The sequence below is a fragment of the Heterodontus francisci genome, chromosome 25 (genome assembly GCF_036365525.1).
Source record: "Heterodontus francisci isolate sHetFra1 chromosome 25, sHetFra1.hap1, whole genome shotgun sequence".
Lineage (NCBI taxonomy): Eukaryota > Metazoa > Chordata > Chondrichthyes > Heterodontiformes > Heterodontidae > Heterodontus > Heterodontus francisci.
This window is the reverse complement of record NC_090395.1, coordinates 35,135,178-35,158,474: the sequence shown is the minus strand read 5'-3', so window position 1 is coordinate 35,158,474 and position 23,297 is coordinate 35,135,178. Positions and strand designations below refer to the sequence as shown.

At 45.1% G+C, this 23,297-nt stretch overlaps 1 protein-coding gene and 1 long non-coding RNA gene across 3 annotated transcripts; one reads left to right on the top strand and one right to left on the bottom strand.

Moving 5' to 3' along the window:
* Nucleotides 1-197: 197 nt before the first annotated feature.
* On the bottom strand, nt 198-8,757 carry LOC137383818 (uncharacterized). Its single transcript, XR_010977468.1, has 2 exons — nt 7,990-8,757; nt 198-385 (listed from the first exon to the last, which is right to left on the bottom strand). It is a non-coding gene; the product is annotated as an uncharacterized lncRNA (long non-coding RNA).
* taf11 (TAF11 RNA polymerase II, TATA box binding protein (TBP)-associated factor) lies at nt 7,992-19,266 on the top strand. 2 transcript variants are annotated; one of them, XM_068057075.1, is made up of 5 exons: nt 7,992-8,629; nt 13,350-13,437; nt 13,708-13,856; nt 15,263-15,372; nt 18,051-19,266. In XM_068057075.1, exons 1-5 carry the CDS (start codon nt 8,289-8,291, stop codon nt 18,179-18,181), a joined length of 819 nt encoding a protein of 272 aa, XP_067913176.1. In that variant the 5' UTR covers nt 7,992-8,288; the 3' UTR covers nt 18,182-19,266. The 2 variants fall into 2 exon arrangements, with proteins under 2 accessions (XP_067913176.1, XP_067913177.1); XM_068057076.1 differs by lacking the exon at nt 13,708-13,856 and having other exon boundaries at nt 8,016-8,629; nt 15,276-15,372.
* Nucleotides 19,267-23,297: the final 4,031 nt, after the last annotated feature.

Genomic DNA, 23,297 nt, shown 5'->3' with positions numbered 1-23,297 from the left:
TTTTGAAGTGATCAGGCACTACATAAATGCAATTCAAATATTACATATGTTTTAGATTAATCACAAAATTCTTGTCAGATTTGCACGACTGATGTAAAAATGGAATAAATCTTTATCACAGAGAAATCATTGACTTGATCCAACCCTTCACCCAAAGAAAGCAAATAAAAAATAGAAACAGGGAGTGCGACCACGTATTCCATCTTCATCTATCATTGTATATTTATTGCAGACAGCCAGTCCAGAAACAGGTGCTGCTATGCAACTAAAAATAATAAAGATCCAGTTTGAGAGGATATGCGAGACATTTCCACATAGATTATTGGTCCTTGCATCAGCCTAAATCTCATCCATGAATGTGAACTGTAGAATCTTCTGATCCAACCTAAAATGTCAAATAGGACACTCTTAATTTGTGAATTATACACTTTTTGTGAAAACCTATTTAGCAAAACTTTTTTTATAATTACAAGCAAAGAATACAATGGTGAAAATTAAGTTGAAACACTAAATTACATCACATTCAATGCCACTCCCTTGATGTCTACCAGCAGGGATAAGAGCAGCAGTATCATGGGAATACCATCTCTTCCAAGTAACACGTCTTCCTGATAAACATATGTCACCATTCCTTTACCATTACTGAAATAAAGAACTTGTATTTATATAATGCCTTTAGCAACCTTGGGGTATTTCGAAGCACTTGACAGCCAATTAAGTAGTTTTGAAGTGTAATAACAGTTGTAATGTAGGAAAATACACAGCCCATACGCCCACAGCAAGGCCAAGATTTGGAATTCATTACTTAACATCATCATTGAACAACAAGGAATGGGCAATAAGGGTGCTATGTACCCTGACCACTGTTTGAGGTTGAACTCGACTGTTGGCAACCTCAGCGTCCTATTTGACCCGGAGCTGACCTGATCCCAAACTCTCTCCATCCCAAAGACTGCCTATTGCTTGCCTCTGCCCTTGCCTTAGCCTACCTGCTGCTGAAACCTTCATCCATGCCTTTGTTATCTCCACAGTAGATTGTTCCAATGTTCTCCTGGCTCGCCTCCCACCTTTAACCTCTGTAATAATTGAGTCCATCCAAAACTCTGCTGCCCATATCCTAACTGGTATCAACTTCTGTTTTCCCATCACGTCTGTGCTTGTTGACCTAGTGTCTCCCAGTCCAGCAATGCCTCAAATTTAAAAATCTCATCCTTATGTTCAAACCCCTTCATAGCCTCACACCTTCCTATCTCTGTTACCCCCACCAGTCCTACAACCCTCTGAGAACTCTGTATTCCTCCAATTCTGGCTGCTTTCACATCCTTGATTTCTTTTGTCCTACCATAGGTGGCCGTGCTTTCAGCTGTCTAGACCCCAAGCATTGGAATTCCCTCCCTAAACCTCTCCACCTCTCTCTTTTCCTTTAAGACTTTCTTTAATACCTAGATCTTTGACCACGCTTTTGATCACCTGCCCTTATTTCCTCATGTGGCTCAGTGTCAAATTTTATTTGGTACTGCTCCTGTGAAGAGTCTTGAGATGTTTTGCTACTTTAAAGGTTCGATGTAACTACAATTTGCTGTTCGGTTCTTAAAACATTGATGAAACTGACTCAAGGCAAAGCACATTCAGATTACTTGAAGAACTTGAAACGAATCTCCACACTCCCCTATCCCAGGGGTCCACAGTCCCCTCGAGGTCCGCCAGAAGGTTTCAAGTGTTCCGCCAATGTGTAAGCAAAAGCAATATATTTTTATTGCCCTTATGAAATATGCCGGCACTCATTCTCAAATTGACAGAGCCTTACCGTACGCATGAGGTATAGTGAGCAGCGCATTGTTTGAAAAAGGCGAGTTACTATATAGCAGCGCATGTGGTTGAAGGTCGCACCTGGAAACACAAAGTGACGTATAGGGATCGTCCCAGCAAGTCACCTGGAGACAGTAAGGTTGCTACGTCTTGGTACGTCCCAGTTCCCCTGTAATGTTGACAATTAACCTGCATCCTGGCTCTCCCTTACGCCTCACTGCCCCGACATCTACCTCAGGCTCTGCCTGTCCCTGTCCGGACTCTGGCTCTGCTATTTAGACATCTGCAGGCAATAACTCGTGAGACAGGAGGTTGAGCCTGAAAACTCATTGCACAGTGCATCCGTAGAACTGGGAATTAATGTGGTGCAGGTTCACAATGTGACTTATCAAAGCGTTCACATCAGAGGGAAGTAAAAAGCAAACACATACTGGAAAACAGCAAGCCAGTCAACATCTACAGGAAACAGAAGGGGATTATGCTTTACAGGTGAGGGCTGAGATTTTTAAATAAGTATTGTGAATCTTGGGAGGTGGGCAAGGCTGGCGATTATGTCCATTCCCTGTTGGCGAGTGTTTATGACATGCTGAAAGTGTAGAAATTAAAATTTAAGGCGTAATAGAGCTATTTCAGTGGGAACAAGATAAATTACAAAGAACAAGAAAAATCTTTGCAAACCCACACAATAAATACCAGATATGGAGAACATTTTAATTCGACCATCAGCTTCAAAACAACAAAACCCGTAGAGCGATGATACAGAACTTCCTTCATCAAATTCAACCATGAAGGGCTGAAGAACACTGAGGAGGTGGAGGTGTGAATAAACAGCATAAAGCTGCCAGTCACCTGCAAAGTTAAGCAAATACCAAGACGGCTACATTGGTTTCGTCTGTTCTGAAAGTGGAGATGTGCCTCAACTACCAAGTGTAATTTGTCCAATGAATCCTTGAAACCCTACAAATTACAGAAATATTCATTACTAATATTCATACTATAACAAGATGGCTCCTGGGCTGTAAGCTCCCTAGGAAGCTCCCTTGCTGTGCAACTCTATCCATGGCCATCTGCTCCCATTCTTAGTGCTTTCTCCCCCAGTCTACCCTCTTAAACTGTTTAAATTCCCCTGGCTCTTTAATCAGTACATTTTAGCCCTAACTACAAGTTAACAGCTAGTTTAATGTTACCTGAGCCCTGCCCTCTCCCAGCCATACCTGCTCTTTGCTTTCTTCATTGAGCACTGAACTGTGCTCAAATTGACATCCAGTTTTCTGGACGCCGAGGCTACACTTCTCTACTGGACAAAATTGCAAAGTACAGCTGGTGATACTCTGATCTTCTATCCTGTTGTCTTCATCGTCCAGAGCATCCGTGGCCACGGCGTGCGGTAAGTCCAGTGCAGAGAGGAAGGAGCAGCGGAACCCTAGGGTAATAAGACCTAGTACAGAGGGGAAGCATTGAGAAAAAGGTGCCCCCGAACACGTAAAAAGCCACGACCCGGCCCCAGTTGACTACATCGCGGAACGGCTCCTCGGCCACAACTTCAAAGCGCCCGCGGGAGATGTGCGGCTTGTAGCGCATCTGCAGCGCAATGTCAGCGAATTTCTGCTGATACTGGCGCCCGAGGCTGTCGCCCACCTCCCGGAGGACGCGGATGAGCTGTGACTCCTAGCTGCAAAGTTTTTATGAAGATATGAAACAGATTGCAAAGCAGATCCCTGTGGGACTCCACTGGTAACATTCTCCCAGGCTGATGACAATTGATGTGCAGCAGTGGTTTTGTGCTGGGTTATGAACCATTCCCCTTTGTCGTCTCCATTAGTAATCCTTGTGAGGAATCCTGTTAAACACAGCAGCTACCAACACACAAGGCACAGCGAGGTCTTCTGGGATGGTGGGAACTGATGAAATGTTTTATGACCTGCACCCCCTTCCCCCACCCACCCCCACTCCCTTCTCCCAGCTCCCCCCTCGCAACCCCTTCCCAACTCCCCCCCCACAGCTCCTTCCCCTGCACCCCCCCTACCGCCCCCTTCCCAGCTCCCCCTCGCACACCCTTCCCTCCACCCCTCCCCCTCCTCCCACCGGCATCCACCTATGCCTGAGCAGGGGCACGAACAACCCCATTGCCTTGTGGGCGTCTCAGGAGAGTCCGAGGCTAAGGGAGTAAACCCTAACAGAAAATCCGGAGCGGAACCCCGTAGGAAGTCATGTATCACCTTTGGCATGTTTCCGGCAGTTCCTGCAGCCATACCAGTGCCAAACGTCATGCTCTGCACTCCTTTGGACCCCACCAGAAAGGCCGAGAGGGGGGTTTTGACGCTTGGGTTTCTCACAACCCCCATACATTCGCCCAGGCATGTGCCGTGGAGAGGTCACTCCATAGTCACCTCACAGCGACCGAAACAACACGGAAGGCAGCAGTTACGGGTTATAAGTCCAGCTCGATTGGCGTAGAGATTGGGCGCCACGAGTTGCTTTTGTCGGTGGGCGAGGTCATCGCACCTCACTGGACAGCTACCGCCTGCCTCAAACCGGGCAGCCCCCGGTCAATAAGGTTCTGTCCCGCCACAGTCCACCTGTTTCAATGGGTGCTTGGAGCTCAGGGTCATTGCCTGACAAGTGGACTGCAACACCGCACCAAACAACATGATAAAAAAAGGAAAGAAGGTACCAGCCCTTCGTTTTGCAAGCTGGAACATCAGAACTATGTGTCCTGGCCTGTCGGAAGACCTTACACAAATCAACGATTCTCGGAAGACCGCCATCATTAACAACGAGCTCAGTAGACTCAATGTGGACATTGCAGCACTTCAGGAGACACGCCTCCCTGCGAGCGGATCTCTAAGAGAGCAAGACTACACCTTCTACTGGCAGGGTAGGGATCCTGAAGAACCAAGACGGCATGGAGTGGACTTCGCCATCAGAAACTCTTTGCTCAGCATGATAGAGCCACCCTCAAATGGCTCAGAACGCATACTGTCCATCCGACTGCTCACCGCCTCTGGTCCAGTACACCTACTCAGCATCTATGCTCCCCACCTGAAGCTAAAGACCAGTTCTACGCGGAACTCCATAATATCATTAGTAGCATCCCCAATACCGAACATCTGTTCCTGCTGGAGGACTTTAATGCCAGGGCTGGGGACGACCATGACTCATGGCCCTCCTGCCTTGGGCGCTATGGCACTGGAAGGATGAAAAAGAATGGACAGAGACTGCTTGAGTTGTGTACCTATCATAACCTCTGCATCACCAACTCATTCTTTCACATTAAACCCTGTCACCAGGTTTCTTGGAGGCACCCAAGATCACGTCATTGGCACCAGCTGGACCTCATCGTCACAAGGCGAACCTCCTTAAACAGCGTTCAAGCCACACGCAGCTTCCACAGTGCGGACTGCGACACTGACCACTCCCTGGTGTGCAGCAAGGTTAGACTCAAACCAAAGAAGCTGCATCACTCCAAGCAGAAGGGCCACCCACGCATCAACACGAGCAGAATTTCTTTTCCACAGCTGTTACAAAAATTCCTAAATTCACTTGAAAAAGCCCTTCAAAACACTCCCACAGGGGATGCAGAGACCAAGTGGGCCCACATCAGAGACGCCATCTATGAGTCAGCTATGACCACCTATGGCAAACGCGTGAAGCAGAATGCAGACTGGTTTCAATCTCACTTTTAAGAGCTGGAACCTGTCATAGCCACTAAGCGCATTGCACTGTTGAACTACAAGAAAGCCCCCAGCGAGTTAACATCCGTAGCACTTAAAACAGCCAGAAGCGCTGCACAAAGAACAGCCAGGCGCGGCGCAAATGACTACTGGCAACACCTATGCAGTCATATTCAGCTGGCCTCAGACACCGGAAACATCAGAGGAATGTATGATGGCATTAAGAGAGCTTTTGGGCCAACCATCAAGAAAACCGCCCCCCTCAAATTTAAATCAAGGGACACAATCACTGACCAACGCAAGCAAATGGACCGCTGGGTTGAGCACTATCTAGATCTGTACTCCAGGGAGAATGTTGTCACTGAGACCGCCCGCAATGCAGCCCAGCCTCTGCCAGTCATGGATGAGCTGGACGTACAGCCAACAAAATCGGAACTCAGTAATGCCATTGATTCTCTAGCCAGCGGAAAAGCCCCTGGGCATTACCTCTGAAATAATTAAGAGTGCTAAGCCTGCTATACTCTCAGCACTCTACGTACTGCTTTGCCTGTGCTGGGATGAGGGAGCAGTACCACAGGACATGCGCGATGCCAATATCATCACCCTCTATAAAAACAAAGGTGACCGCGGTGACTGCAACAACTACCGTGGAATTTCCCTGCTCAGCATAGTGGTGAAAGTCTTTGCTCAAGTCGCTTTAAACAGGCTCCAGAAGCTGGCCGAGCGTGTCTACCCTGAGGCACAGTGTGACTTTCGAGCAGAGATCGACCATTGACTTGCTGTTCTCCCTTCGTCAGCTACAGGAGAAATGCCGCGAACAACAGATGCCCCTCTACGTTGCTTTCATTGATCTCACCAAAGCCTTTGACCTCGTCAGCATACGTGGTCTCTTCAGTCTACTAGAATAGATCGGATGTCCACCAAAGCTACTAAGTATCATCACCTCATTCCATGACAATATGAAAGGCACAATTCAGCATAGCGGTGCCTCATCAGACCCCTTTCCTATCCTGAATGGCGTGAAACAGGGCTGTGTTCTCACACCTACACTGTTTAGGATTTTCTTCTCCCTGCTGCTCTCACATGCGTTCAAGTCTTCAGAAAAAGGAATTTTGCTCCACGCAAGATCAGGTGGCAGGTTGTTCAGCCTTGCCCGTCTAAGAGCAAAGACCAAAGTACGGAAAGTCCTCATCAGGGAACTTCTCTTTGCTGACGATGCTGCTTTAACATCTCGCACTGAAGAGTGTCTGCAGAATCTCATCGACAGATTTGCGGCTGCCTGCAACGAATTTGGCCTAACCATCAGCCTCAAGAAAACGAACATCATGGGGCAGGACGTCAGAAATGCTCCATCCATCAATATCGGCGACCACACTCTGGAAGTGGTTCAAGAGTTCACCTACCTAGGCTCAACTATTACCAGTAACCTGTCTCTCGATGCAGAAATCAACAAGCGCATGGGAAAGGCTTCCACTGCTATGTCCAGACTGGCCAAGAGAGTGTGGGAAAATGGTGCACTGACACGGAACACAAAAGTCCGCGTGTATCAAGCCTGTGTCCTCAGTACCTTGCTCTACAGCAGCGAGGCCTGGACAACATATGTCAGCCAAGAGCGACGTCTCAATTCATTCCATCTTCGCTGCCTCCGGAGAATCCTTGGCATCAGGTGGCAGGACCGTATCTCCAACACAGAAGTCCTCGAGGCGGCCAACATCCCCAGCTTATACACCCTACTGAGTCAGCGGCGTTTGAGATGGCTTGGCTATGTGAGCCGCATGGAAGACGGCAGGATCCCCAAGGACACATTGTACAGTGAGCTCGCCACTGGTATCAGACCCACCGGCCATCCATGTCTCCGCTTTAAAGACGTTTACAAACCCGACATGAAGTCCTGTGACATTGATCACAAGTCGTGGGAGTCAGTTGCCAGCGATCGCCAGAGCTGGCGGGCAGCCATAAAGGTGGGGCTAAAGTGTGGCGAGTCTAAGAGACTTAGCATTTGGCAGGAAAAAAGACAGAAGCACAAGGGGAGAGCCAACTGCGAAACAGCCCTGACAACCAATTTTATCTGCAGCACCTGTGGAAGAGTCTGTCACTCTAGTATTGGCCTCTATAGCCACTCCAGGCGCTGCTCCACAAACTACTGACTACCTGCAGGCGCTTACCCATTGTCTCCCGAGACAAGGAGGCCAAAGAAGAAGAATTCATTACCAACTACGAAATATATAAGGTCAAACAATATAAAATACTGAAGATGCTGGAAACTTTAAATAAAAACCGAAATACAGAACCGATGAAAGATGTTAACTCTGATTTTCTGTCCACAGATGCTGCCAGACTGGCTGAACATTTCCAGCATTTTCTGTTTTTAAGGTCAAACAATATTTGTTTTAATAATTGCATAACTAATTTCTATACAGAGAAAATACTTGTGTTAGGCTGGAGCTGCATCTGAATGCAGGCGCCTTAAACTGGCCTTGGGCACTGAGGCAAATTGAAGCATCACCTGAGTGAGAGCAACTCCTCCAAGCCGGGGATCTTCTCAGCCTCAGTGGCCGAGTTGTGGATGCAATTTACCGAGTGAGCCTTCATGGGAGTTCCTCAGGGTACTTTGTTCTGATGAAGGGTCATCGACCTGAAACGTTAACTCTGTTTTTGTTTCCACAGATGCTGCCTGAGCTGCTGAGTATTTCCAGCATTTTGCTTTAAAGACTGGGCTGACATTAGCAGTGCGTTTTGAACTTGCGATTTCCTCGCGCTTTGTTCCCCTCCCGGACCCGTCTGCCTGGGCCTGAGACCAGCGTCATGGATTTGGACGAAGAGCCGAAGTTCAAACTCGCTGTGATAGCAGCAGCGGCACCAGTCGAGCCGCCGAAGGCCGGAGACACGGTGGTCGGCCGGGCTTCCTCTTCAGGAGGAGCTGACGGTGCGGCCGAGCAGCCGGGGCCCAGCAGCGCGGAGGCGGAAGTGAATGGGAGACAGGCCCATGCGGAGAAGCCAGCGGAGCCGAGGGATGGCGCCGCCGAGGAGGAGGACGATGAGGAAGGAGACGCTGCCCAACAGGCCAAGAAGCTGCGGGTGGAGCCGGTCAGAGACAAAAAGGACAAGAAGCAGAAAGTGGACGAGGACGAAATCCAGAAGATGCAGTGAGTGCGCGCGGAGCGGCCCGAGCGCCCATTGCCCCGAGCAACCGGTGGCCCGAGCGCCCATTGCCCCGAGCAACCGGTGGCCCGAGCGCCCATTGCCCCGAGCAACCGGAGGCCCGAGCGCCCATTGCCCCGAGCAACCGGAGGCCCGAGCGCCCATTGCCCCGAGCAACCGGAGGCACGAGCGCCCACTGTCCCCCAGCAATCGGGGCCCTAGCAACTGGCCTGGATCCATCCCTGTGCTCCTGGGCCTTGTGAAAGTTTGAGTGGGTCAACCATTCTCAATCTGTGGTTTAACATTGAATTTCCTGCTTGTGTCATTGAAGATGAGGAAATGTTGCAAACTCTGAGCAAAGCAGCCACTCAGTGACTGAAACAAATTAATATTTTGGGGACAAACCTTCACTGGAATCCCACCCAAAACTTTAACCTCACTTTCTGTCTCCCATACTTAGCACAAAGGAAGATGGTTGTAGTTGTTGGTCAAACTTCTAAGCCCAAGGACATCACTGTAGGAGTTCCTCAGGATAGTTTAGTTTAGTTTAGAGATACAGCACTGAAACAGGCCCTTCGGCCCACCGAGTCTGTGCCGACCATCAGCCACCCATATATACTAATCCTACACAAATCCCATATTCCTACTACATCCCCACCTGTCCCTATATTTCCCTACCACCTACCTATACTAGGGGCAATTTATAATGGCCAATTTACCTACCAACCTGCAAGTCTTTTGGCTTGTGGGAGGAAACCGGAGCACCCGGAGAAAACCCACGCAGACACGGGGAGAACTTGCAAACTCCACACAGGCAGTACCCAGAATTGAACCTGGGTCGCTGGAGCTGTGAGGCTGCGGTGCTAACCACTGCGCCGCCCATCTCAGCTTCTTCATCAATGACCTTCCCTTCATCATAAGGTCAGAAGTGGGGATGTTTGCTGATGATTGTACGAGCTTCAGTACCATTCGCACTTACTCAGATAATGAAGCAGCCCGTGTCCATATGCAGCAAGACCTGGACAGCACTCAGGCTTGGGCTGATAAGGGGCAAGTAACATTTATGCCTCACATGTGCCAGTTAATGGCAATTTCCAACAAGAGAGAATCCAACCATCTCCCCTTGACATTCAACGGCATTACCATTGCTGAATGCCCCATGATCAGCATTCTGGGGGTTACCATTGACCAGAAAAAACTGAGCAGCCACATGAATACTGTGGCTATAAGAGCAAGGTCTAAAGCTGGGAATTCTGCAGTGAGTAACCCACTTCCTGACTTCCCAAAGCTTGTCCACCATCTACAGGGCACAAGTCAGGAGTGTGATGGAGCACTCTCCACTTGCCTGGATGAGTGTGGCTCCAACAACACTCAGGAAGCTCGACATCATCCAGGACAAAGCAGCCCATTTGATTGGCACTCCATCCAGCACCTTAAACATTCACTCCCTCCACCACCAACGTACAGTGGCAGCACAGTGTACCACATACGAGATACCCTGCAGCAGCTCACCACATCTCCTTTGACAGCACCTTCCAAACCTATGACCTCTTCCATCTCGGACAAGGCAGCAGATGTGTGGGAATAAGTTCCTCTCCAAGTCACACACCATCCCGACTTGGAAATATATAGTTATGATCGTGGCGGGAGCAACGCACTGTCAGTTCAGTCCTGTCGCTCCACATGTCGCAGCATATTCTAAATGTTTTTCACCCAACCGGAAAACAGCCAAATTAAACACTCTAGTACCCCTGGAATAAGACAGACCAAACAAGGTCTCTTTAGACAACAACAAATTAACTATTTATTAAAACTAAATCGTAAACACTATTAAGATAAACCTATGTCTAAAGACCTTATAACTTATTTTAACCTAACTTCCCCATTCTCTCTCACACACTCAAAAATAACAGTAGTTAACTGGTTTTAAAAGTGATGTTAAAAATTAGCAGTTTCTTAAGAATAAATAAATAAGTCTTTATGGATTATGTTCCTGATGGATGAGGTATTCCAATGTGAAAATAATCAAAGGCTACTGTAAGTCTTCACTTGGATTTGATGAAGCAGTCTGTGTTTGATAGGCATTCAAACTCTTTGGCTACAGCAGGCATCAACAATTTCTTCAGCAATACCAAATTTCTTAAGGGTATTTTCTTCTTTAGGCAATTAATTTGGCCTGTAGCTCCTTGTAGAATTTGTGCTGAGAGAGAATGGACAGCTCTTTTCAGTATCCTTTAATGGTGAATCTGGTTCAGACTGGTTTTTTTCAGTTTTACACAGTTAAATGGAAACATTGTCATCTGACCCCTCTCTGCTGCTGTTGCCTCGGGTAACAAGTGAAGCTGTGGCACACTGTCCCCAGAAATCCAAAACTTCTCTTCCTGTCTTAAAGGCGCAGTCTTTTAATCCGAGGAGAAAAATAATATAAGTCGGTAACAATATCCTTCACTGTCACTGGATCAAAACCCTGGAACTTCCTCCCTAACAGCACTGTGGGTGTACCTGCACCAGATGGACTGCAGCGGTTCAAGAAGGCAGCTCACCTCCACTTTCCCAAGGGCAATGAGAGATGGGCAGCAAATGCTGGCCTAGCCAGCGACACCCACATTCCATGAAATGAATTAAAAAAAAATTCCCCCTTCTATTTTTTTGACCAATTGCTACTGACTTGGCCCTATTTATACATTTGGGGGGCAGCAACAGTAGGTCACTGGGGTCCTATTCCAATTTTGCCATTTGGCCTGCACCAATCCGTTTGAAGGCTACTACCAGTTGTTTGGGGAGGTCAGAAATTAGCTCGAGTATCAAAACCAAACATGATTATGTGTTCAAGCTATGCCAGCAGCAATCTTGGCTGATGTTTCCTTTTCCTATCCTTGCAGTATAGGTGCGTGCGAGATAGCAATAGGTACATCAGTGAAGCACTGCTACTGCTTCTTTGTGCTGCTGGTGGTGTGAGCAGCCAATGTAACTGCATGTTATGTACTTGCATTGGAGTGCAGTAGTTAGTCCTCGTAATAGTGACTCCATCAATATAATGTTGGAGAACGCTAATGGATCAAATACCAACAGAATTAAAGAGAGAGAAAGTCTCTAGTGACAGTTTAAGTCTGTAGAGAAAATAACCCTAATTCTTAACTATAGTAGAATAAAAAAGCTTTTAGGTGGTGGAGAGTGCTAATAAAGTTGTAACTTAGGTTTCAAAAGCCATCCATTCACTAGGTGAGTTTTAGCCTAAGGGGGTTTGATAATATCTGAACTGCTTTATTACTATTGAGCTTCTCATGAATAATTCGTTTCATTTAATCTAAAAACAAGAATTCTTTAAGGGAGACGAGCAACATATTGCCTGACCATGTCACTTTTGGGAACTATATTGGAGGAGTGGTCTGTATATTAAGCAGAAAGTATGTTGCCACTTAAAAATATTATTTGTGCTACTTTAGCAATACGGAACAGTCTCAGGATTTTTTTTTTGGAGTCATTTTATGGCTGGCTCAGAAGCAGCTGCCAGACCTTGAACATGATGTCGTCGACTCACTGTTTGAATTGATGTTGATTGATAGAGCTGAAGGATCCTGCAATCGAAATTGAATGTCTATCAACTGATCTCTAGTTGTTCATGATTGGTTGTGTGAAAGTGGAAGCCTCCTCATGGTGGCACAACAGAGATCCTGAATTCAACTTGGGGAATCTTGTACATAAATTCTGTGGTGTAGTATGTTAAAAGGAGCACATAGAAACTATTTACACAAGAGGATTTTTAGAATGTGGATTCTTGAAGCAGAGTTCATACATTCTTTTAAAGTGGAATTAATTGTTTCAGAAAGAGGAATGTTAAGTAATTTGGAGAGCAAGGAGGAGTATGGATTTACATAGTATTGCATAGAAAGTACACCACTGAAACAGTCCATTTGACCTGATCAGTCCATGTTGGTGTTTCTCCTCCACGCGGCCACTAGTCCTAAAGTGTTCTTGCCATGTTCTCAGATTCCTTGATCTATCTTTTTTCTTTGACCACCTATTTAACCTGTTTTAAATGTTGACCAGGTCTCCTCTTCAGTCACTAACTTAACTGGTGCATTCCATAGTCTTACAACCATCTGTGTAAAAACAAAAGTTTCTCCTGGTCTCTCTTCTAAATCTGTTGTATTACTCCAGTATATTTATCTGTCTTCACATCTTTGTTTCTGCAAGCCTGGTTCACTGCCCTGGCATTGAAGAAACTGTTAACATTTGATCATCTCAATTTATACATATCTTTGAAACATCACTCCCATACCCAACTAGACAGTCATGCAGCTCTTACTTTGGAGCAGTGAATAGATTTAAACTGCTTTTGAAGCGTGTCCCACAGATCCAGTACTATGTGAGAAGAAACATTCTTCTCGTCTTCAGTGTCTTGTAATCTTAACGCTTTTTATTTCTATCTATGTCCTTTAGCTCTGCAGCCTCCGTTCATGTCAGACTGTCTGTGTCTTCATTTAACCTTGCAACATGTTGCATCTAATGGTTTTACAAGGAAGCATTGTAAGATGCAGTTAAACATTGCTTCAGAAGAGTTAAAAAAAATTTTGCGACTTGAAATTTTTCACTTTCCCAAACAAGCTTCAAGTGGAACTGACATTACCTGTTCCCAGTAGAGCTCCTCGTATTATTTTAAAAACAATTCAGAGTTCACTGAAGATGACCTGTATATTTAAAAGATCTATTTTATTTTACCAGGATCCTGGTTTCATCCTTTTCAGAGGAGCAGTTGAATCGCTATGAGATGTATCGTCGCTCCGCCTTTCCCAAAGCTGCTATTAAAAGGGTTAGTTACTCTGAGACCAGATTTGTGGGGTTTGCTATCAGTAAGTGTTTTAATTAAAACAATCCATCATGTTAACTCTTTTAGTTCCATTTTTTTTCAAATTGGGAAGAACAACAATACAAAGTAAAGTTGTTAGTTCAGATTTTTTTCAATTGTAGCTAGCATGTATTTTTTTCAGCTAATTATTCATGAAATCCCTGCGTTGATGTGTCTGTAGTAAAATATTGCAAAAATTCCCAAAGATGATTTTTTCTCACCCAATTAATACAGAAGATATTGTTCATGATCCTGCCTGAGGTTGTCACTGTGTCCCTGCGGTGCAGTAATGTAAAGAGTCTGGGATTTGTTAATAGCCAGGGGAAGGTGCAGTTGTGTAAAGCAGAATGGATTGGCAAGTTCTGGACTGACGAGTACAGTGGGTAAGCACCCGGCCCTTTCATCTGGGACAGGGATTCAGTTCCAGGTCAGAATCATGTGATAAAGGTGTACACAAACTGAATATTGAATAATTTCAATCTAGTTTCTAGTGGGTGTAGCTCTACAGTATTATAATCTGTAACATACAATATCAATTAGTTCATTTACACTACAGCAGCACATGTATGAAGTGGTTTTGCTCTACAGCGATGCTCTGACTATAGTGTAGAGTTGGAATCCAAGTTCAGGGCTTTGTTTTGTAGTTCTTCTTTTCTTTGGCCTCCTTGTCTCGGGAGACAATGAGTAAGCGCTTGCAGGTGGTCAGTGGTTTGTGGAGCAGCGCCTCGAGTGGCTATAAAGGCCAATACTAGAGTGACAGACTCTTCCACAGGTGCTGCAGATAAAATTTGTTGTCAGGGCTGTTTCGCAGTTGGCTCTCCCCTTCTGTCTTTTTTCCTGCCAACTGCTAAGTCTCTGACTCGCCACACTTTAGCCCTGCCTTTATGGCGATCACTGGCAACTGACTCCCACGACTTGTGATCAATGTCACAGGACTTCTACACTAACTTGTAGTTAGTTTAAGCCTTACCGTCTGATTTACACTAGAATTCTAACAGTGCACCAGATTTGAGTTCACACCAATGCTAAATATGTGGAGAGTGAATGTATTATCAAAAGCCAAGAGTAGAGAGATTTAGTAAGAGACAATCTGTCTTCTCACTTGCACCTTTTAGTTGTCGGCTGGATTATTTCCAAATGCCAGGAAGTAGGCCATGTATTTATCTGGTTGGAATAACATGGACGAGAAATAATGAACAGAAAAGAAAATATTACTTCCTCATATATTCTCACCTGACAAGGAAACTGATGAGTCCTTTTTCATTATGCAAAATATTTAATCCATTTTACAGACAACTGAAAACCATATTGTGGCTTATTTTAAGTTTTTTATAAAACCAAAGGCCCAGGTTATTTTGCCTTCATTTTACAACCAATTGCTATTTTGTGTTTGCACATTATTGATGGATATTAAAGATATTTGTGCCTTGTAGTTTAATAATGTAACAAAATGACATAGCTTAATTCACAATTAAATTTGCCACACAAAGTATTGTCCTTAGTTGTGCCACAAGTGTTCACCCATTACATATTGGATTTTATATCACAATATCATGATGGTAGGGAAAAAACTAACAGAAAATTCTGGAAACACTCAGGTCTTTATTTCTGATTTCCAGCGTGTGCTGTATTTTGCTGTTGCATTAGGTTTTTTGTGTGCTGAGAATGGACAATAATAGATTACTCTTAACAATGGATAATCAATTAGAGGGCAAGTATACTAAGAAAATGTTAACTATAATTATGTATATGTCATGTACCCTAGTCCAGTATTTGTGACTTTGCTCAGCTCTCTTTTCCAGCTGATCCAGTCAATCACAGGCTGCTCGGTATCTCAGAATGTAGTGATTGCCATGTCTGGTATTTCCAAAGTCTTTGTGGGTGAAGTGATGGAAGAAGGTGAGTTCATACAGTCGAGCTTTTAAACGGCTCATTATCAAAAGTAGAGATGGAAAGACTAAATTCCAAAATTATGCTTTCAGTTTGATTCCTGATAGTTTGTCAGAATATAGGGGTAAGAGATTCAGGAGGTCAAAATTGTTTTCACATTTAACTTTGTTAATTATACTTTGCTGCTGAATCTTAAGAATACTGCACTTATTTAGTCAGCTACAATTATTGAACCGAGAAAGATGTTTAATTGATGACGTCAGTATAGAAAACCACTGTTTGTTAAAAAGGCATCAAACATTGAAGACTGAAAGTCACTATACAAAGTGAGATATTGTGTATCATGCTTTATCTGCTTATCTACGCCAATGAACTGAATGTTCAAGAAGTGATTTATTTTCCTGAACATTGAGATTTTTCAGTGAAAGCAAAGCAAAACTAATTTGTGAGCTTCACGGCTGAAACTTAAATGCTCCTGTAAACTTAACTCTTGGTAGCATTTGTGAGGTGAGAGTGACTGCCCTTGACATCAAGGCAGCATTTGACAGAGTATGGCATCAAGCAGCCCTAGCAAAACTGAGGTCAATGGGAATTGGAGGAAAACCCTCCACTGGCTGGAATCATACCTAGGGCAAAAGAAGATGGTTGTGGTTGTTGGAGGTCAATCATCTAAGCTCCAGGGTATCACTGCAGGAGTTCCTCAGGGTAGTGTCCTAGGCCCAACCATCTTCAGCAATGACCTTCCTTCAATCATAAGGTCAGAAGTGAGGATGTTCGCTGATGATTGCACAGTGTTCAGCACCATTCGTGACTCCTCAGATACTGAAACAGTCCGGATAGAAATGCAGCAAGACCTGGACAATATCCAGGCTTGGGCTGATAAGTGGCAAGTAACATTCGCACCACACAAGTGCCAGGCAATGACCATCTCCATCAAGAGAGAATCTAATCATCTCCCCTTGACATTCAACGGTATTACCATTGCTGAATCCCCCACTATCAACATCCTAGGGGCTACCATTGACCAGAAACTGAACTGGAGCAGCCATATAAATACTGTGGCTACAAGAACAGGTCAGAGGCTAGGAATCCTGAGGCGAGTAACTCACCACCTGACTCCCCAAAGCCTGTCCACTGTCTACAAGGCACAGGTCAGGAGTGTGATGGAATACTCTCCACTTGCCTGGATGGGTGCAGCTCCAACAACACTCAAGAAGCTAGAGACCATCCAGGACAAAGCAGCTGCTTGATTGGCACCCCATCTACAAACATTCACTCCCTCCACCACTGACGCACGGTGGCAGCAGTGTGTACCATCAACAAGATGCACCGCAGCAACGCACCAAGGCTCCTTAGACAGAATCTTCCAAACCCGTGACCTCTACCAACTAGAAGTACAAGGGCACCACCTGCAAGTTCCCCTCCAAATCACACACCATCCTGACTGGAAATATATTGCCGTTCCTTCACTGTCGCTGGGTCAAAATCCTGGAACTCCCTTGCTAACAGCACTGTGGGTGTACCTACCCCACATGGACTGGAGCGGTTCAAGAAGGCAGCTCACCGCCACCACCTCAAGGGCAATTAGGGATGGGCAATAAATGCTGGCCTGGCCAGCGATGCCCACATCCCATGAATGAATTAAAAAAACATTTGTAGCCCTGAATGACAGATTTAAGTTATGACCTTGTACTTCTTTGTGAGCAGTGCAAGGATGAAATATGTGGGAATACGTCCAAAATAATTGAATCCAGTTACTAGTTACACCACAAATAGCCTATTACTGTATTAAAAAAAAACACATACCTCCTTTCTCTCTCTCTGCCAACTTGAACAGGTGTGGTAGCCTACCCATCTTAATTGCTGGGGAGAGTGGTTACCTTAAGATGGATGCACCAGCCATCTTCAGATGCTGCTCGTTCAGTTCCTGGGACAGCATTTCTGGGATCTTCTTCCTTGGCACAGGAGGGAAGGAACCTTCAAGTACACACAGTACTCACTCCTGGCAACATAATGATGCATTCCATCTGCTATGGTACAATTCAGCACCAACAACAAACTGGAACAAAAAGTCACCAACTGGATATTAAAATGAGATTAGAAGTGCCCTTTTAAGCCTGATCCACAGACAAATCTGCCTCGTGCTGTGCATGTGCTCCTGGGAATTATCAGTTAGAAGGAACTCCTCACACTACAATGCTTATGCAGACCTCTATTATAATAGTTACTGAGCATTTTATTTTAAAAAGCCCCTCCTGATGCTTTGAGCTTTCAGAAATTTTCTCTCCTCATCCCCAAGGCCAAGTTTGTGCTGGTACTGCTAAGTAACATACCCTTTTTCTTGTGCGTGAATGATGTGTTTAAGGGCGTGGGTCCTTTAAAATTCTTCTGCATAGCCACTTAGAGGGGCTAATTTGTGTGCAGCTTGTGCAGATTCCTGTTTGGCCACTACCAAGCCCATTATTTGCTCTTGTGCACCAACTCTATTATGAAATGTGAACCAGTTATGAGTTGCATTATTAAGTAACAAATTGATGCTTCACCAGGCAAGTAGCATAGAAAAGGTGCAAACTTTTAGCTTTAAGCACCTGTGTTCCTGCTGGGATGCTGGACATCTGATGCTGCAGACTGATTTTGTGAAAAAAATCCAATTGTTCTAACTTTCTCTTTTTAAAATATATATAAAGCTCTGGATGTCTGTGATAAATGGGGAGAAACTCCACCCTTGCAGCCAAAGCACATGCGGGAGGCAGTGAGAAGACTTAAACTGCGTGGACAGATCCCAAACACGAAGTACAAAAAAGTTTCGTTTCATTAACAGGAGACCAGCAAGAGTGAATGCTTCAACCTAAACTGAATTGTGGGGATGCATATTGTATGTTTTGATGTGTTGTGGGACCACAAGCCATTTTTCCTTCTAAATTGTTTAACTATAGGTACTGGACTCAACAGGTATTCAGTGATTATTTTAAAAAGGATATTGGAACAAATTTCTGGGAAAGTAGTCTTTTCTGGAGTAGATTAATGTTCAGGGAAGCTGTTGACTTTAGTATATCAGATAACATCCACATTTCTTTTCTTACGTTCCCTTGCCCCAGACACTTATGGGGGTTTTCTGTCTAGTCAGCAGTATTCTGCCCCAGTGGGGAAAGAGGACATTAGTACGCACCTACATTGCAGAATGAGCCAAGAGGAAGCGATATTCTTACAAATGGCAGACTACTAATTTTACATTCAATCAATGGATGGCTGAAACTTTGTAAATAGAAACTACAAACTGGATGGGAGATTGTAAATACAATTTGGACAGTTCAAGTTAGTATTGTAATAGATACTATAAGTGTACTTCAAAGGAGATAAATTGAGTGCTTCGGTGTTGTATAAATATGGAAAGTAACAAGCTGGTTAGTTTGTTATTTGTTTAACCTACAAGTCATGTGTATAGTATATCACTGTTCATAATGAAACAAACTTGTAAAGGCACTGTACAGAATATACAGAGAAAGAAATTGAATAAATTTTAGTGCAAAATTATCAAACAGCTGCTTTTTAAAAATCTGCCAGGTAAGGATACCAGTGGATGTCCATCTCTTGGGCATGACTGGATGAGGTAGTTATAAATAGTTAAAATATGAAAATGGGGAGAAACTATGAATGTGAAAGGAAAAGCTCATTGATGCCTTGCATACAAAAAAGTTAGTTGAGAAAAAGCTGGTCAAAATTCGTCCTGCTATAACTATTCTACACTGCAGTTACATTTTAAAAGCCCTCGACTGATCAGCTCTACTATCCAAACTAGTCTAACTATTTTAAATAGTAAGGTACATTTAAGTTAAAATTTCTTAAGTATGGTGGTACAACCAACTCCACATTTCAAAGTAATAAAACATTTAAACCATGAAATATTCTTATCTCCTCTACCTTAAATTATTGCTGTACACCAGTTTTTACTGAAGATATAAATAATTGAGATGAGCGAACATAAATAGGAGTAGGCCATACAGCCTGCAAAACTTGCTCCACCGTTCAATATTATTGCAGCTGATGTGATTGTGGCCTCAATGCTTTCCTGCTTGCCCCCCACCCCTCATAACCCATGATTCCCCGATAGTTAATGGATCTGTCCATCTCAGCTTTGATATTCAATCACTCAGCCTCCATAGCTTTCTGGGGTAGAGAATTCCAAAGATTCACAACTCAGAAGAAATTCCTCATCGGTTTTAAATGGGCAACACCTTATTCTGAAACAATGCCTCCTAGTTCTAGATTTCCACCCCCCTTTGAGGGGAAATATCCTCAGGATCACATCCTCTCAGGCGCTACCCTGTTATGCCCCTTCGGAATCTTGAGTTTCAATAAGATCACCTCTCATTCTTCCAAACGCCAATGAGTTTAGGCACAACCTTTCCTCAAGACAACCCCTTAATCCCAGGAATCAGCCTAGTGAACCTTCTCTGAATTGCCTCCAACACAAGTATATCTCTGCTTCAATAAGACCAAAACCATGTGCTGTATAGTTATAGCAAGACTTCCCTACTTTTATACTCCATCCGCTTTGCAATAAAGGCCAACATTCCATTTACCTTCCTAAATACTTGTACCTGCAAGCTGTGTTTAGTGTACGAAGAAACCCAGATACCTCTATCGTAGCATTCTATTGTGTCCTGCTATTTAAATATTCTGTTTCTTTATTCTTCCTACCAAAGCAGAAACTTCACATCTCCCCACATTATACTCCATCCACCAAATTTTTGCCCACTCACTTAACCTATCTATATCCCTTTGCAGACTGTGTCCTTCTCTAGGTGCTTTCCCACCTGTCTTACTATTCTTTTTTTTTTCTTTTGGGCCTCCTTATCTCGAGAGACAATGGATATGCGCCTGGAGGTGGTCAGTGGTTTGTGAAGCAGCGCCTGGAGTGGATATAAAGGCCAATTCTAGAGTGACAGGCTTTTCCACAGGTGCTGCAGAGAAATTTGTTTGTCGGGGCTGTTGCACAGTTGGCTCTCCCCTTGCGCCTCTCTTTTTTCCTGCCAACTACTAAGTCTCTTCGACTCACCACATTTTAGCCCCGTCTTTATGGCTGCCCGCCAGCTCTGGCGAACGCTGGCAACTGACTCCCACGACTTGTGATCAATGTCACAGGATTTCATGTCGCGTTTGCAGACGTCTTTATAGCGGAGACATGGACAGCCGGTGGGTCTGATACCAGTGGCGAGCTCGCTGTACAATGTGTCTTTGGGGATCCTGCCATCTTCCATGCGGCTCACATGGCCAAGCCATCTCAAGCGCCGCTGACTCAGTAGTGTGTACAAGCTGGGGATGTTGGCCACCTCGAGGACTTCTGTGTTGGAGATACGGTCCTGCCACTTGATGCCAAGTATTCTCCGGAGGCAGCGAAGATGGAATGAATTGAGACGTCGCTCTTGGCTGACATACGTTATCCAGGCCTCGCTGCCATAGAGCAAGGTACTGAGGACACAGGCCTGATACACTCGGACTTTTGTGTTCCAGGTCAGTGCGCCATTTTCCCACACTCTCTTGGCCAGTCTGGATATAGCAGTGGAAGCCTTTCCCATGCGCTTGTTGATTTCTGCATCTAGAGACAGGTTACTGGTGATAGTTGAGCCTAGGTAGGTGAACTCTTGAACCACTTCCAGAGCGTGGTCGCCAATATTGATGGATGGAGCATTTCTGACATCCTGCCCCATGATGTTTGTTTTCTTGAGGCTGATGGTTAGGCCAAATTAATTGCAGGCAGCCGCAAACCTGTCGATGAGACTCTGCAGGCACTCTTCAGTGTGAGATGTTAAAGCAGCATCGTCAGCAAAGAGGAGTTCCCTGATGAGGACTTTCCTTACTTTGGACTTCGCTCTTAGACGGGCAAGGTTGAACAACCTGCCCCCTGATCTTGTGTGGAGGAAAATTCCTTCTTCAGAGGACTTGAACGCATGTGAAAGCAGCAGGGAGAAGAAAATCCCAAAAAGTGTGGGTGCGAGAACACAGCCCTGTTTCACGCCACTCAGGATAGGAAAGGGCTCTGAGGAGGAGCCACCATGTTGAATTGTGCCTTTCATATTGTCATGGAATGAGGTGATGATACTTAGTAGCTTTGGTGGGCATCCAATCTTTTCTAGTAGTCTGAAGAGACCACGTCTGCTGGCGAGGTCAAGGGCTTCGGTGAGATCAATGAAAGCAATGTAGAGGGGCATCTGTTGTTCATGGCATTTCTCCTGTATCTGACGAAGGGAGAACAGCATGTCAACGGTTGATCTCTCTGCACGAAAGCCACACTGTGCCTCAGGGTAGACGCGCTCGGCCAGCTTCTGGAGCCTGTTCAGAGCGACTCGAGCAAAGACTTTCCCCACTATGCTGAGCAGGGAGATTCCACGGTAGTTGTTGCAGTCACCGCGGTCACCTTTGTTTTTATAGAGGGTGATGATATTGGCCCTCCTGCCTTGGGCACTATGGCGTTGGAAGGATGAATGAGAACGGGCAGAGACTGCTTGAGTTGTGTACCTATCATAACCTCTGCAGCACCAACTCGTTCTTTCACACTAAACCCTGTCACCAGGTTTCATGGAGGCACCAGCTGGACCTCATTGTCACAAGGCGAGCCGCCTTAAACAGTGTTCAAATCACACGCAGCTTCCACAGTGCAGACTGCGACACCGACCACTCCCTGGTGTGCAGCAAGGTTAGACTCAGACCAAAGAAATTGCATCATTCCAAGCAGAAGGGCCACCCGCGCATCAACACGAGCAGAATTTCTCACCCACAGCTGTTACAAAAATTTCTAAATTCACTTGTAACAGCCCTTCAAAACACTCCCACAGGGGATGCTGAGACCAAGTGGGCCCACATCAGAGACGCCATCTATGAGTCAGCTTTGACCACCTACGGCAAAAGTGCGAAGAGAAATGCAGACTGGTTTCAATCTCATCATGAAGAGCTGGAACCTGTCATAGCCGCTAAGCGCATTGCACTGTTGAACTACAAGAAAGCCCCCAGCGATTTAACATCCGCAGCACTTAAAGCAGCCAGAAGCACTGCACAAAGAACAGCCAGGCGCTGCGTAAACGACTACTGGCAACACCTATGCAGTCATATTCAGCTGGCCTCAGACACCGGAAACATCAGAGGAATGTATGATGGCATGAAGAGAGCTCTTGGGCCAACCATCAAGAAGATCGCCCCCCCTCAAATCTAAATCAGGGGACATAATCACTGACCAACACAAACAAATGGACCGCTGGGTTGAGCACTACCTAGAACTGTACTCCAGGGAGAATGCGGTCACTGAGACTGCCCTCAATGCAGCCCAGCCTCTACCAGTCATGGATGAGCTGGACATACAGCCAACCAAATCAGAACTCAGTGATGCCATTGATTCTCTAGCCAGTGGAAAAGCCCCTGCGAAGGACAGCATTATCCCTGAAATAATCAAGAGTGCCAAGCCTGCTATACTCTCAGCACTACATGAACTGCTATGCCTGTGCTGGGACGAGGGAGCAGTACCCCAGGACATGTCTTACTATAGTCAACAAATTTGGCTACAATATACTCAGTCCTTTCATCCAAGTCATTAATATAGATTGTAAATAGTTGAGGCCCCAGTACTGATCCCTGTTGCATCCCACTAGTTACAGTCTGCCCATCTCAATGACCCTGCTATCCTGTTTCCTCTTAGCCAGTTCTCTATTCGTGCTAATATATTACCCCCGACACTATGAACTCTTCTACAATAACCTTTTATGCAATGCCTTTTGGAAATCTAAATGCACTACATTTACTGGTTCCCTTTTATCCACCCTGCTTGTTCCATCCTCAAACTTAATAAATTTGTCAAACATGATTTCCCTTTCATAAACTATGTTGACTGCTTGATAGTATTTTGATTTCCTAAATGTACTGTTACTTCTTCCAAGATGATG

Bases quoted from the DNA above. Each gene is read 5' to 3' on its own strand.
- taf11 (XM_068057075.1), top strand. From the start codon at position 8,289: ATGGATTTGGACGAAGAGCCGAAGTTCAAACTCGCTGTGATAGCAGCA. The intron at 8,630-13,349 runs GTGAGTGCGCGC...TTATTTTACCAG, and splicing joins GACGAAATCCAGAAGATGCA to GATCCTGGTTTCATCCTTTT. The intron at 13,438-13,707 runs GTTAGTTACTCT...CAATTAATACAG, and splicing joins CCAAAGCTGCTATTAAAAGG to AAGATATTGTTCATGATCCT.